A 16,022-nucleotide genomic window follows, 5' to 3' on the forward strand; every position below is an offset into this window, starting at 1 on the left:
ATATTAATACATATTTCTTTTCATATACAGCACTTTATGCACAAACCTCTATGCTTGGTGCTATAGGCACAACAAACAAATAGGAAATTTTAAAGTTGTCTGCAAAGAAATCAGAGCACTGTACTTACAGGTAGTTTATGGTTGAATCCTTTCACTCGAATAATTAAACCATGTTCTCCAGCGACCAGCTTATACTCCAGCTGTGCCACATCTGCTTCATAAGCTGGTTCCGCAAGGTTATGGGTAAGGATATTGACAAAGATATCAAAGAGGACCACACTAAGAGTATAAAAATGCAAACAGCATCATTAACTGACAAGAAATAGACAAATTTCCTTCAACTTAGAGGAAGAAACTTCACTTTTATAAAGATGTTAATTCACTACTCCAGAATGTAAACTCTATATACTAACTGAGCTCAAAGGTAAATACAGCTTACTAGGGCTCGGGTTCACCAGGGCATTACAGAACTCCCACCTTCAGCAGTGCTCCCCTAATCTTTTTCATGTCATGCACAAATAGAATATGATAATATTTATGTTGCACAATGGGATAAGTGTAAAATACATGAAAAGCAACTGGCCCAAATGCTCTGGCTATCCCTGTGGCCTAGGTTTTCTGGCCAACAAATTAAAAATCTGAGGGAAGAGAGTAGGGTCATGTTTTTTTGTGTTTTTTTTTTTGGCCATGTGGCATGTGGAATCTTAGTTTCCCAACTAGGAATCGAACCAGAGACTGATGCATTGGAAATGCATAGTCTTAACCACTGGATGGCCAGGGAAGTCCTGTAATGCACTTTTTAGACTGGATATTAATAATGTTAGTGCTATTTGTCAGTTTAAGGCTGGATTTTACAGGTTAAGGGGCAAAAGAAAGGAAGAAATGTAGTAACATTTCCTGAGCACCTCCTATGATTCAGGTACATTTTAGGCTCTCTGACCTCCCACAATACAGCTATCTATATAAACGTGTAAATAATTTGCTAAGAATGAAGTAAAATCAGACTCCTTGGCAGTCTCAAAATACAGGTCAACAGATTCACACTAGTCCTCATTATATACTGGAGGATAACCCAAGCTTATCTTTAAGGAACTTTCTCAATCCAGTACAAATAAGTGCTGGAGACGGAGCAGCCACAATTCCATCTTAGTGATTCACACAGATAATTTGTTTTGGGCACATAGAAAACACATACATGAGGAGCACAGCTCAAGTACTGACAAAGAGAATGATACAATGATTCAGAAATAAAAGTCTTTCAATAATTAAAATATATATATCTTCCAGAAAAGAGGACAATTTCTTACTTTGCTGCAGACTTCTGTATCAAAGGTGAGATCAGATGGAAACGTATATATGCTGAAAGAAAAAGACCCTAAATAAGAAACTAATGGCCAGAGGCCTCAAATATTTAGTACATCTGTTATTTTCCCCCAATACGATGATGTTTTAAAAATTCTGAAATAAACCACTAATCCTTAAATCCTCATTACATTTTTATCCTTAAGCGTCCTTAATAAGTATATTTACCATTCCAAATAGTGTCCAGAAGGCATACTTTAATCTATAGGAAAATCACATATATAGACAGATATGCAGAGAGGCCTATGAATACTCTTACTATCAATAGCCTTGGTCAGGAAAAATGCATATAGAGGTATACATGTCAAGAACATTAAGGGAAAAATACCAATGCTCACAGAAAGTTGTATCAGTACTGTTCCAAGGCAGCGGAATAAATGTTAAGAACATTTTTAGAAACTCATAATCTATCCAAGAAAAACTGAGTAAACACCTTCCCAGTGAACTCAAGAATCCCTTAGAACTATAGTACAGTTGTGTCAAGGCTACGGATATGGGCTAGATGGCAAACAAGAGCACCTACCCTTTGATTCCAAGTTGCTTCAGTAAGTTCCTATGCTATGCACAAGAACACAAAATTTAAAAAGCAACACAGTTTGGGCTACCATGTTGAAGATAAGAGCTTCAGAGTCTGGTTAACTGTATATACAACACTTCCTTTAGGCTGAGAAACAAAGAGTACAGGGAGACAGATGGAGGATATTTCACATTTGTAATGCTGGACTTGGCTATCTATCACGTCTAAGAATAATTCCTTTCAGCATACTCTTACTCTTGATTCTCTTTTTAACAATAATGTTCAAAAAACACCACCTGCTGCCTGAGACAGCCAAACACCTGGCTCTGCTTTCATTTAACTGAGAAAAAAAAATCAAAAAATAATTTCATTTTATGCTTGAATCCTTATTTATTCCCTGGAATCTGTAGTGTACATAAGAATTTCTGTGACAGCACAGGAGCATAGTATGGATCCGACAGGTAAGCCTGGAAAAGGTCTTCAAGTAGAAGGAAAAGAGGAAAGGAAGAGATGTGACAGACAAGAGGTAAAAGGTTGTGAGAAACTGGAGAACGTTTGGTTATACTTATTTCACTAGTTTTAAGGAGGTAAACATTTTACCTTTGGGGATTTTGAATTTGTTGTCTTTCTTATACCACAGGCAACCTTGTGGAGTATTCACAATTTTAACAGGGTATTCTGTCTCTGGACAATCAAAAGCCTTCAACATGAAATCCGTGGCTAACAAAAGCAAAAGGTAATAAATCACTCAGTTATCACAACAGAATTTCCATCAATCTGTTCTTGGTTTCAGAACTCTAGGTAACTCTTTTTTGAGGCAAAAACATGTCAAATTCAAATGTTAGAGTACAATAAATTAGTAGAACAATACTAAAAAGAAAGTCCTCTTGGCCTTGCTGCTGCTGCTCCTAAGTCACTTCAGTAGTGTCCAACCCTGTGCGACCCCATAGACGGCAGCCCACCAGGCTCCCCCGTCTCTGGGATTCTCAGGGCAAGAACACTGGAGTGGGTTGCCATTTCCTTCTCCAATGCATGAAAGTGAAAAGTGAAAGTGAAGTCACTCAGTCGTGTCCGACTCTTAGCAACCCCATGGACTGCAGTTTACCAGGCTCCTCCGTCCATGGGATTTTCCAGGCAAGAGTACTGGAGTAGGGTGCCACTGCCTTCTCCGCTCTTGACCTTAAACTACATGAACTCTGAAAATCTGTAATTTCCCAAGAGCTGACTAATCTTAACTGTGAGAGGGACCTTTGGTCAAAATAATTGTATAGACCAATTTATGAATGCATTCTTGAATGAGAATGTCATTTACCAATTTACATATTCAAAATTTACATATTTTTGAAAGTTAACAAAACCATTTTAAAGTGAACAATTCAGGGGAATTAAGTATATTCACAATGGTGTGCAACTACCACTTCTTTCTAGCTGCAAAACATTTTTATCAACCCAAAAGGAAACCCCTAAGCACTAAGGAGCACTAAGCAGTTGCTCCCCATTACCCATTCCCCCCTGCCACTGGCGACCATCAACCTGAGTTCTGTGTCTCTATGGATTTACCTATTCTGGGTATTTCAGGTGAAAAGAATCATACATGTAAACCCCTTTTGTCTGTCTTCTTTCATTTACCATGTTTTCAAGATTCATCCATACTGAAGCATATATATCAGTACGTCATTTCTTTTTATGACAGAATAATCCATCATTGTATGTATATGCCATAGTTTGTTTATCCATTTATTCATTATGAACACTAGTTGTTTCCACCTTTTGCCTTTCGTGAATAATGCTGCTATCAACATGCATGCACATGCATTTGTTTGAATATCTGTTTTCTTTTGGGTATATACCTAGGAATAGAATTGCTGGAAAAATGAAATTCTGAGTAAATTATATTTGTCCTAGACCAGTGACTTCCTCACAGTTAGAATTATTTTCTGTTGTAAGCTAGTAGACAGGTTAACACACACATATACCTACCGGGAACAAAACTTCTGAAAATAATACCCTTTCTTTATTTAATGAAACATTTTGCTATTTTCCACTCTGATTTTTTTTAATGCTTTCACAGTTCATTACACTGGGAGGCAACCTGTAGTTTGAAAACCTCTAGAATAATCAGACAAGATAATGGCAACACCTAGAGGGACTGACGTGAAAGCATCAGCTATCATTGACCAGAAAAAGTCCCAGGATCTATGCTTACGTCCTGTTTCCTGCAATCACCAACTGAACAGTCCAGGACAAGTCATTTGGCTTTTTTGAGCTTCAGTTTTATCATTTGGAAAAGTAAGAAAACTGTAATGCTCATCCCAGAGATCAGGTGTTATTTAATATAAGTACATGGATGGATTATGTATAATGATTGATATTTCACTGACCTATGTACTTGTTTTCAGCTGGAAGATGAAGATCTGGATTCAATTCAAAATCACTCTTCCACAGTTCAGCCCAAGAGTTTTCAATATCTGTAGAGACAAAAGACAAACTGATCCAATAAAGAATGCAGTGTTCAGAATTCTCATAGTAACAAACCAGTCAACAACTGGTCTTCACTAATCAATTCTTTTTTCTCAGGAAAACTGTAAGTGACATAACCTGAGTTTCCAAACTCTTGCTACTCAATGGGTGGTTTCATCAGCCTTGTTATCACCTAGAAAGTTTGTTAGAAACACAGAATCACAAGCTCAACTCTAGAGCTACTGAATCACAATCCATATTTTAATAAGACCTCCAGGTGATATGCACACTGAAGTCTGGGGGGCACTTTTCTAAAATACAGCCAAAAATATCCCCAGGCTCCCAAAGACAACAGGATTTTCTCACTAGCTAATACAGATATAAGCATTGCAGAAAACAATTTCCAGGAAAGTAATATAAATCATTTTCATTTCAAAGTAAACATCTTAAAAAAAAATATATCATTTTCCCCACAGGAACTACCAGACAAACTATTAAGGAATAAAACTTCCCAGGTGAATCATATACCTAAATGTAGGACAATTTTAAAATATTTTACCTTCCATACTATATTGAGTCCCAAACCATTTCTCCTTGAGGTCACATTTTCCCTCATTAGCACCAGACAGTAGAACAAGATTTGCCTTTTGAGGAACTAGCTGATTAAGGGCTTCAGCAATGACCTAATTGGGGACAGGGGGAAAGTGGAGGGGGGAGACACATATACAACAATTATAACTTCACTCTAATACATCTCTGTTAAAAAGGCAAAGCCACAATATGTTAGACACCCTCAAGATCCTAGCACCTTAATGCTCATGAAACTGTCTATAGTCCATGACCACCCTAATTGACAAAACTTCATTAGTCTATCAGCAGCTTCAAATATCTTTCTTCCGAATGCTCCAATAGTTCTCATCTCAAATTCTACATAAGAGGACTAGCAGTGAAAAGAGCTATCATTTACTAAGCTTTTACTATGTGCCAGGTAGTATTTCATTTAATCCTAACAATAACCTTAAGGTATACCCATTTTCCCTGGTTCGGGAAGGTCCCCTGGAGAAGGGAATGGATACTCATTCCAGTATTCTTGCCTGGAGAATTCCATGGACAGAGAAGCCAAGTGGGCTACAGTCTACGGGGTCACAAAGAGTCAGACACGATTGAGCAATGAATAGTTTCACTTTACTTTTCATACCTATTTTATAGAAAGCACTCAGCCTCAGAGGTTAAAGTTTAAGTAATTTGCACAGATTAAAGATTCTATAATCTGCACAGAACAACGCACCTAGAAGTGACAAGTGGAGTTCTAACCAAGTTTGTACATAATTTCAAAAACTATGCTCTTAACTATTATGTATTATACTACTTCAAACACAAGAATCAGTAAAATGATTCAATGTAGAGCCTCCTGTAATAATCCTTCAGCTATGACAAGAACTAAGCATAAGATTTTTATGGGTTAGATTTGAAACCCTAACTACTACTTAAAAACATTTCTTTGAGAAAAAAACAACAAACAGTGGTTCAGAAAAAAATACTTGGACCCCTGGGCACAATCATCCTAGGGAAATGACAAGACTATGTGGTTACTGCTTCCTCCTTTCCCTTTCCCTATCTTCTTTAAAATTAGTAGTTTTACAATACCTACCATCATCACAGTCTCTCACCTCAGCACTATTAACATTTTGGGCCAGATAATTTCTAGTTGTAGAGTGCCATCTCCTGCATTGTAAAATGTTCAGCAATAACTCTGGCTTCTACCCACTAGATGCCAAGATCACTCTCCAGCTGTGACAACTGAAATGTACCCTTTGTTGCTGTTATTCAGTCACTAAGTCGTGTCCAACTCCTTGCAACCCCATGGACTGCAGCACACCAGGCTTCTTTGTCCTCCACTATCTTCTGGACTTTGCTCCAACTCATTCCATTGAGCCTGTGATGCTACCTGACCATCTCATCTTCTGCCAACCCTTTCTCCTCTTGCCTTCAATCTTTCCCAGCATCAGGGTCTTTTCCAATGAGTCAGTTCTTCATATCAGGTGGCCAAAGTACTAGAGCTTCAGCTTCAGCATGAGTACTTCCAATGAATATTCAGGGTTGATTTCCTTTAGGATTGACTGGTTTGATCTCCTTGATGTCCAAGGGGCTTTCAAGAGTCTTTTCCAGCACCACAATTCAAAAACATAAATTCTTCAGCAATCAGCCTTCTTGATGGTCCAACTCTCACATCCACACGTGACTACTGGAAAAAACATAGCTTTGACTATACAGACCTTTGTTGACAAAGTGATGTCTGCTTTTTAATATATTGTCTAGGTTTGTCATAGTTTTCCTTCCAAGAAGCAAGCATCTTTTAATTTTATGGCTGCAATCACCATCTGCAGTGATTTTGGAGCCCAAGAAAATAAAATCTGTCACTGTTTCCACTTTTATCCCTTCTGTTTGCCATGAAATGATGGGATTGGATGCCATGATCTTAATTTTTTTGAATGTTGAGTTTTAAGCCAGGTTTTTCACTCCTCTTTCACCCTAATCAAGAGGATCTTTGGTTCCTCTTTGTTTTCTGCCATTAGAGTGGTATTATCTGCATATCTGAAGTTGCCAATATTTCTTCTGGCAATCCTGATTTCAGCTTGTGATTTCCCCCAGCCCAGCATTTCACATGATGTAGAAATTAAATAAGCAAGGACAGTATACAGCCTAGTCATACTCATGTCCCAATTTTAAACCAGTCAGTTTTTTTTATGTCTGGTTCTAACTGTTGCTTCTTGACCCGCATACAGGTTTCTCAGGAGACAGGTAAGGTGGTCTGATATTCCCATCTCTTTAAGAATTTTCTACTGTTTGTTGTGATCCACACAAAGGCTTTATTAACACAGTCTTCATGAAGCAGAAGGAGATGTTTTTCTATACTTCCCTTGCTTTCTCCATGATCTAATGAACGTTGGCAATTTGATTTCTGATTCCTCTGCCTTTTCTAAACCTAGTATGTACATCGGTAAGTTCTCGGTTAATGTAAAGCTGAAGCCTAGCTTGAAAGATTTTGAGCATTACTTTGCTAGCATGTGAAATGAACAACTGTACGGTAGTTTGAATATTCTTTGACATTGCCCTTCTTTGGGACTGGAATGAAAACTGACCTTTTCCAGTCCTGTGGCCACTGCTGAGTTTTCCAAATTTGCTGGTATACTGTGTGTAGCACTTTCACAGCATCATCTTTTAGGATTTGAAATAGCTCAGCTGGAATTTCATCACCTCCACTAGCTTTTTCGTAGTGATGCTTCGTAAGGCCCACTTGACTTCACTCTCCAAGGATGTCTGACTCTAGATGAGTGACCACACCATCTTGGTTATCCAGGTCATTAAGACACATTTTGTAAAGTTCTTCTGTATATTCTTGCCACCTCTTCTTAATCTCTTCTGCTTCTTTCAGGTCCTTAATATTTCTGTCCTTTATCCTGCCTATCCTTACATGAAATGTTGCACTGGTATCTCCAATTTTCTTGAAGTGATCTCTAGTCTTATTCATCCTATAGTTTTCTTCTATTCCTTTGCACTGTTCATTTAAGAAAGTTTATTCTCTCCTTGTTGTTCTCCAGAACTCTGCATTCATTTTGGGTGCATTTTTCCCTTTTTCCCTTGTCTTTCACTTCTCTTTCCTCAGCTCTTTGTAAAGCCTTTTCAGACAACCACTTTACCTTTCTGAATTTTTTTTCTTTTTCTTTGGCATGGTTTTGGTCACTGCCTCCTATACCATGTTATGAACCTCCATCCATATTCCTTCAGTCACTCTGTCTACCAGATCTAGTCCCTTGAATCTATTAGTTACCTCCACCATATAATCATAAGGGATTTGATTTAGGTCAAACCTGAATGGCCTGGCAGTTTTCCCTACTTTCTTCAATTAAAGCCGAATTTTGCAATAAGAAGCTCATGATTTGAGCCACAGTCAGCTCCAGGTCTTGTTTTTACTAACTACAGCTTCTCCATCTTTAGCTGCAAAGAACATAAATCAATATGATTTTGGTACTGACCAATCTGGTGATATCCACGTGCAGAATAGTCTTTGGGTTGTTGCAAAGGGTGTTTGCAATGACCAGTGTGCTTTCTTGACAAAACTTTGTTAGCCTTTGCCTTACTTCATTTTGTACTTCAAGGACAAACTTTTCTGTTATTCTGGGTATCTCTTGACTCCCTACTTTTGCATTCCAATCTCCTATGATGAAAAGGACATCTCTGGTGCTAATTTTAGAAGTGTTGTAGGTTTTCACAGAACTGGTCAACTTCAGCTTCTTCGGCATCAGTGGTTGGAGCACAGACTGGGATTACTGTGATGCTGAATGGTTTTCCTTGTACCCAGGCAGTGACAAATATCCCATGGGGACAAAATCACCCCTGGTTGAGAACCTCTACCCCATATGGAGTGAAATGATTTATTTACCAGGACTAGTGAAGGAAAGACCTTGACCAACTATTTATGTGTAATATTTATTACACATAAGTCATATATTTTGAAATCAAGGATTCTTGTATTTCTCTTGTATATATTCTCAAAATGATTAAAATTGTACAGAGTCTCCAAAAGAATTAAAAGGCAAGCTAAGCAAGTATGTTTATCACCTAAAGCACATAATTCTTAGAAATGACTTTAATAGATGTTTCAACACTTGAAAAATAGAAAGAACGTACCTAAGGAGAGGACTTGATTTTCTCGTCATATTAAAGCATGGTCATATACAAGAATCATGAAAAATTATCCACAAAACTACTGATATTTCTTCAGTTAAAACAAACAAAAACCTGACTAAACATAACCTAATTTTCTCCATTCTCATGTTCTTATGTACCTTTCTGCACTTTCTCACCCTCCTCTTTCTCTAAAAGTAAGGTTTAGAGATGGAAACCTCCTTACTTCTGGCTTGTATTCAAAAAGAAGCTGATCTCCAGTGAGAAAGTCCTGTAGTGGGTACAGCTGCATGTTTTCACACATGTTTTCCACATACTCAACTGGATCTGTCTGTAAAGAGGTAAAATTATTTCACACCAGAAATTCCTCATTACTATCCTTAATTTCCCACAAACTATAAATACTTAGCTCTTTTTTTTTAAATGAAACCAAAAGTTTCCCACAGATACAACCAAATAAAATGGCAGCTTAAGGATCTGGTGCTCAGAATTCTAACATAAATTAGCCAGAGAACTACTTTAAGTAGCTTATCCTAACACCCCACCAACCCCCCATCCTGAGCCCTACAACACACAAGGCTCTAATCAGGTCACAGCATCTTCATGGGAGAAATTTTAACAATGGCCCAAATTTTAACAATGGGCACTGTGAAGTGCCCAAAGACAGAGTCTTCATCATTTAATCACTGCAGCACTATAACCTAAAAACTATTTGTAAGCATCAATCAAAATCAAGGTAGAAATCAAATTTTGTCATTAAAGCCTTGATATAAATGGTAAAATTAACTAGTATATTATCTCAATTTAAAACTGAACTAATGAGGGCAGTCCCTAAAATGGCAGAGGAACAGGACAAGGAGACCACTTTCTCCCCTACAAATTTATCAAAAGATCATTTGAACACTGAGCAAATACCACAAAACAACTTCTAAATGCTGGCAGAGGACACCAGGCACCCAGAAAGGCAGCCAATTGTCTTCGAAAGGAGGTAAGACAAAATATAAAAGATAAAAAGAGAGACAAAAGAGTTAGGGACGGAGACCCATCCCAGGAGGGAGTCATAAAAGAGAAGAAGTTTCCAAACACCAGGAAACCCTCTCATCGGCAGGTCTGTGGGGAGTTTTGGAATCTCAGAGGGCAACATAACCGGGAGGAAAAAATAAATAAAACTCACAGATTACGCGCTAAACTGCAGCTCCCAGTAGCCCAGATGCTTGCGTCTGCCACCAGCAAGTGGGGGCTGAACAGGGAGGTGCGGGCTGCAGTGCTTAGGGTAAGGACTGGGCCTGAATGCCATAAGGGCAATCTGAGGGAGCTAACGTGAGATAGCAACCCAAACCAGGGGATAGCCAGAGAAAGGGAAAAAAAAAGAGGAAAGAGAGAGAGAACTTCCACAAAAAGGTCTAACCTAAGGTACTGCTGGGCTGCTCACAGAACAAAGGACTGAGCCAATACCAAAGGAGAGATAGCCATGCAACACACTGGCCCATCCCCTGCCAGAGGCAGGGAGGCAGGCATGCAACGGCCAGAGCCATAAGGCAAAGGGAAAACTCGGCCCCAGGGATGGCATCCTCTACCAAACTGCAAGCAGACTCCCAGTTGCTAACCAAGTCTTCCTGGGATCCTGGACTCACTACCGGATACTTCATTGCACTCCAGAGAGAAAAGATCCAGCTCCACCCATCAGAACACTGATGGAAGCTTCCCTAACCAGGAAACCTTGACAAGCCACTCATCCAACCCCACCCACAGGGAGGAACCTCCACAATAAAGAGGAACCACAAACTACCAGAATTCGGAAAGGCCACCTCAAACACAGCAACCTAAACAAGATGAAAAGGCAGAGAAATATTCAGCAGGTAAAGGAACATGATAAAAGCCCACCAAACCAAACAAAAGAGGAGGAGATAGGGAGTCTACCTGAAAAAGAATTCAGAATAATGACAGTAAAAATGATCAAAAATCTTGAAACCAAAATGGAGTTACAGATAAATAGTCTGGAGACAAGGATTGAGAAGATGCAAGAAAAGTTTAACAAGGACCTAGAAGAAATAAAAAAGAGTCAATCAATAATGAATAATGCAATAACTGAAATCAAAAGCACTCTGGAGGGAACCAACAGTAGAATAACTGAGGCAGAAGATAGGATAAGTGAGGTGGAAGATAGAGTGGTGGAAATAAATGAAGCAGAGAGAAAAAAAGAAAAAAGAATTAAAAGAAGTGAGGACAACCTCAGAAACCTCTGGGACAATGTTAAATGCCCCAACATTCAAATCATAGGAGTCCCAGAAGAAGAAGACAAAAAGAAAGGGCATGAGAAAATACTTGAGGAGATAACAGTTGAAAACTTTCCTAAAATGGGGAAGGAGATAGCCACCCAAATCCAAGAAACCCAGAAAGTCCCAAACAGGATAAACCCAAGGTGAAACACCCCAAGACACATATTAATCAAATTAACAAAGATCAAACACAAAGAACAAACATTAAAAGCAGCAAGAAAAAAACAATAAATAACTCACAAGGGGATTCCCATAAGGATAACAGCTGATCTTGCAATAGAAACTCTTCAGGCCAGAAGGGAACGGCAGGACATACTTAAGTGATGAAAGAGAAAAACCTACAACCCAGATTACTGGATCCAGCAAGGATCTCATTCAAATATGAAGGAGAAATCAAAAGCTGTACAGACAAGCAAAAGCTCAGAGAATTCAGCACCACCAAACCAGCTCTTCAACAAATGCTAAAGGATGTTCTCTAGACAGGAAACACAAAAAAGGTGTATAAACTCTAACCCAAAACAACAAAGTAAATGGCAATGGGATCATACTTATCAATACCTATCTTAAATGTAAATAGGTTGAATGCCCCAAACAAAAGACAAAGACTGGCTGAATGGATATAAAAACAAGACCCCTATACATGCTGTCTACAAGAGACCCACCTCAAACCTAGGGACACATACAGACTGAAAGTGAAGGGCTGGAAAAAGATATTTCACACAAATGGAGACCAAAAGAAAGTAGGAGTAGAAATACTCATATCAGATAAAACAGACTTTGAAATAAAGGCTGTGAAAAGAGACAAAGGAGGACACTACATAATGATCAAAGGATCAATCCAAGAAGAAGATATAACAGTGATAAAAATATATGCACCCAACAAAGGAGCACCACAATATGTAAGGCAAATGCTAACAAGTATGAAAGGGGAAATTAACAATAACACAATAATAGTGGGAGACTTTAATACCCCACTCACACCTATGGGCAGATATACAATGGACCAGTTAGATCTAATTGATATCTGTAGGACATCTCACCCTAAAACAATGAATTTCACCTTTTTCTCAAGTGTACACAGAACTTCTCCAGGACAGATCACCACCCAGGCCATAAATCTAGCCTTGGTAAATTCAAAAAAACTGAAATCATCTCAAGCATCTTTTCTGATAACAATGCAGTAAGATTAGATGTCAACTACAGGAAAAAACTGTTAAAAATATAAACATATGAATGCTAAACAACACACTTCTGAATAACCAACAAATCACAGAAGAAATCAAACCATGCATAGAAACAAATGTAAATGAAAACACAACAACCCAAAACCTATGGGATTCAGTAAAAGCAGTGCTAAGGGGCAGGTTCATAGCAATACAAGCCTACCTCAAGAAACAGGAGAGAAATCAAGTAAATAACCTAACTCTGCACCTAAAGCAACTAGAAAAAGAAGAAATGAAGCATCCCAGTGTTACTAGAAGGAAAGAAATCATAAAAATTAGGGCAGAAATAAATACAAAAGAAACAAAGGAGACCAAGCCAAAATCAACAAAGCTAAAAGCTGGTTTTTTGAGAAGATAAATAAAAGAGACAAACCATTAGCCAGACTCATGAAGAAAAAAAGGGAGAAGAATCAAATCAACAAAATTAGAAATGAAAATGGAGAAATCACAACAGACAACACAGAAATACAAAGGATCCTAAGAGACTACTATCAGCAACTATATGCCAAAAAAAATGGACAACTTGGAAGAAACAGACAACTTCTTAGAAAAGTATAACTTTCCAAAACTGAACCAGGAAGAAATAGAAAATCTTAACAGACCCATCACAAGCACAGAAATTGAAACTGTAATTAGAAGTCTTCCAACAAACAAAAGCCCAGGACCAGATGGCTTCACAGCTGAATTCTACCAAAAATTTAGAGAAGAGTTAACACCTATCCTACTCAAACTCTTCCAGAAAATTGCAAAGGAAGGTAAACTGCCAAACCTATTCTATGAGGCCACCATCACCCTAATACCAAAACCAGACAAAGATGCCACAAAAAAAGAAAACTATAGGCCAATATCACTGATGAACATAGATGCAAAAATCCTTAACAAAATTCTAGTAAAAAGAATCCAACAACATATTAAAAAGATCATACATCATGACCAAGTGGGCTTTATCCCAGGGATGCAACGATTCTCCAATATTCGCAAATCAATCAATGTGATACCCCACATCAACAAATTTAAAGATAAAAACCGCATGATTATCTCAATAGATGTAGAGAAAGCCTTTGACAAAATTCAACATCCATTTATGACAAAAACCCTCCAGAAAGCAGGAATAGAAGGAACATACCTCAACATAATAAAAGCCATATATGATTAACCCACAGCAAACATTATCCTCAATGGTGAACAATTGAAAGCATTTCTGCTAAAGACAGGAATAAGACAAGGGTGCCACTCTTACCACTATTATTCAACATAGTTTTGGAAGTTTTAGCCACAGCAATCAGAGCAGAAAAAGAAATAAAAGGAATCCAGATTGGAAAAGAAGAAGTAAAACTCTCATTGTTTGCAGATGACATGATCTTCTACATAGAAAATCCTAAAGACTCCACCAGAAAATTACCAGAGCTAATCAATGAATATAGTAAAGTTGCAGGATGTAAAATTAATACATAGAAATCCCTTGCATTCCTATACACTAACAATAAGAAAACAGAAAGAGAAATTAAGGAAACAATTCCATTCACCATTGCAACGAAAAGAATAAAATACTTAGGAATAAATCTACCTAAAGAAACAAAAGATCTATACATAGAAAACTATAAAACAATGGTGAAAGGAATAAGATGACACAAATAGATGAAGAAATACACCACGTTCATGGATCAGAAGAATCAATACAGTGAAAATGAGTATACTACCCAAAGCAATCTATAGATTCAACGCAATCCCTATCAAGCTACCAATGGTATTTTTCAGAGAACTAGAACAAATAATTTCACAATTGTATGGAAATACAAAAAACCCTCAAAAAGCCAAAGCAATCTTGAGAAAGAAAAATGGAACTGAAGGAATCAACCTGCCTGACTTCAGGCTATACTACAAAGTCACAGTCATCAAGACAGTATGGTACTGGCACAAAGACAGAAACATAGATCAATGGAACAAAATACAAAGCCCAGAGATAAATCCACACACCTACAGACACCTTATCTTTGACAAAGGAGGCAAGACTATACAATGGAGAAAAGACAATCTCTTTAACAAGTGGTGCTGGGAAAACTGGTCAGCTGCTTGTAAAAGAATGAAACTAGGACACTTTCCTGGAGAAGGCAATGGCACCCCACTCCAGTACTCTTGCCTGGAAAATCCCATGGACAGAGAAGCCTGGTAGGCTGCAGTCCATGAAGTCACTAAGAATCGGACACGACTGAACGACTTCACTTTCACTTTTCACCTTCATGCATTGGAGAAGGAAATGGCAACACACTCCGTGGTGTTCTTGCCTGGAGAATCCCAAGGATGGAGGAGCCTGGTAGGCTGCCATCTATGGGGTCGCACAGGGTCGGACACAACTGAAGCGACTTAGCAGCAACAGCAGGACACTCTAACACCATACACAAAAATAAACTCAAAATGGATTAAAGATCTAAATGTAAGACCAGAAACTATAAAACTCCTAGAGGAAAACATAGGAAAAACACTCTCTGATGTAAATCATAGCAGGATCCTCCATGACCCACCCTCCCAGAGTAATGGAAATAAAGCAAAAATAAACAAATGGGACCTAATTAAACTTAAAAGCTTTTGCACAACGAAGGAAACTATAAGCAAAATGAAAACACAGCCTTCAGAATGGGAGAATAATAATAATAGCAAATGAAGCAACTGACAAAGAATTAATCTCAAAAATATACAAGCAGCTCAATGCCAGAAAAATAAGTGACCCAGTCAAAAAGTGGGCCAAAGAACTAAATGGACATTTCTCCAAAGAAGACATACAGATGGCTAACAAACACATGAAAAGATGATCAACATCACTCATTATCAGAGAAATGCAAATCAAAACCACAATGAGGTACCATCTCACACCTGTCAGAATGGCTGCTATCCAAGTCTATAAACAATAAATGCTGGAGACGGTGCAGAGAAAAGGGAACCCTCTTACACTGTTGGTGGGAATGCAAACTAGTCCAGTCACTATGGAGAACAGTGTGGAGATTCCTTAAAAAACTGGAAATAGAACTGCCATACAACCCAGCAATCCCACTCCTGGGTATACACATGGAGGAACCGAGAACTGAAAGAGACACATGTACGCCAACGTTCATTGCAGCACTGTTTACAATAGCCAGGACATGAAAGCAACCTAGATGCCCATTGGCAGACAAATGGATAAGAAAGCTGTGGTACATTTACACAATGGAATATTCAGTTCAGTTCAGTCACTCAGTCGTGTCCGACTCTTTGCTACCCCATGAATCGCAGCACGCCAGGCCTCCCTGTCCATCACCAACTCCCGGAGTTCACTCAGACTCACGTCCATGGAGTCAGTGATGCCATCCAGCCATCTCATCCTCTGTCATCCCCTTCTCCTCCTGCCCCCAATCCCTCCCAGCATCAGAGTCTTTTCCAATGAGTCAACTCTGTGCATGAGGTGGCCAAAGTACTGGGGTTTCAGCTTTAGCATCAGTCCTTCCAAAGAAATCCAGG

At 38.5% G+C, this 16,022-nt stretch overlaps 1 protein-coding gene across 2 annotated transcripts in view; it reads right to left on the reverse strand.

The window, feature by feature from the left end:
• Window positions 1-16,022, reverse strand: part of NRD1 (nardilysin (N-arginine dibasic convertase)) — a 103,788-nt gene that overhangs the window by 11,200 nt on the left and 76,566 nt on the right. For both annotated transcript variants that reach the window (XM_010849746.1, XM_010849752.1), the window contains 6 exons: window positions 9,255-9,359; window positions 4,899-5,022; window positions 4,261-4,347; window positions 2,480-2,599; window positions 1,308-1,359; window positions 129-279 (listed from right to left, as the gene is read on the reverse strand). In XM_010849746.1, coding sequence (XP_010848048.1) covers window positions 129-279; window positions 1,308-1,359; window positions 2,480-2,599; window positions 4,261-4,347; window positions 4,899-5,022; window positions 9,255-9,359 — 639 coding nt within the window. The remainder of the gene's footprint in view (window positions 1-128; window positions 280-1,307; window positions 1,360-2,479; window positions 2,600-4,260; window positions 4,348-4,898; window positions 5,023-9,254; window positions 9,360-16,022) is intronic.

The sequence above is a fragment of the Bison bison genome, unplaced genomic scaffold (assembly GCF_000754665.1).
Source record: "Bison bison bison isolate TAMUID 2011002044 unplaced genomic scaffold, Bison_UMD1.0 scf7180017851016, whole genome shotgun sequence".
Taxonomy (NCBI): domain Eukaryota; kingdom Metazoa; phylum Chordata; class Mammalia; order Artiodactyla; family Bovidae; genus Bison; species Bison bison.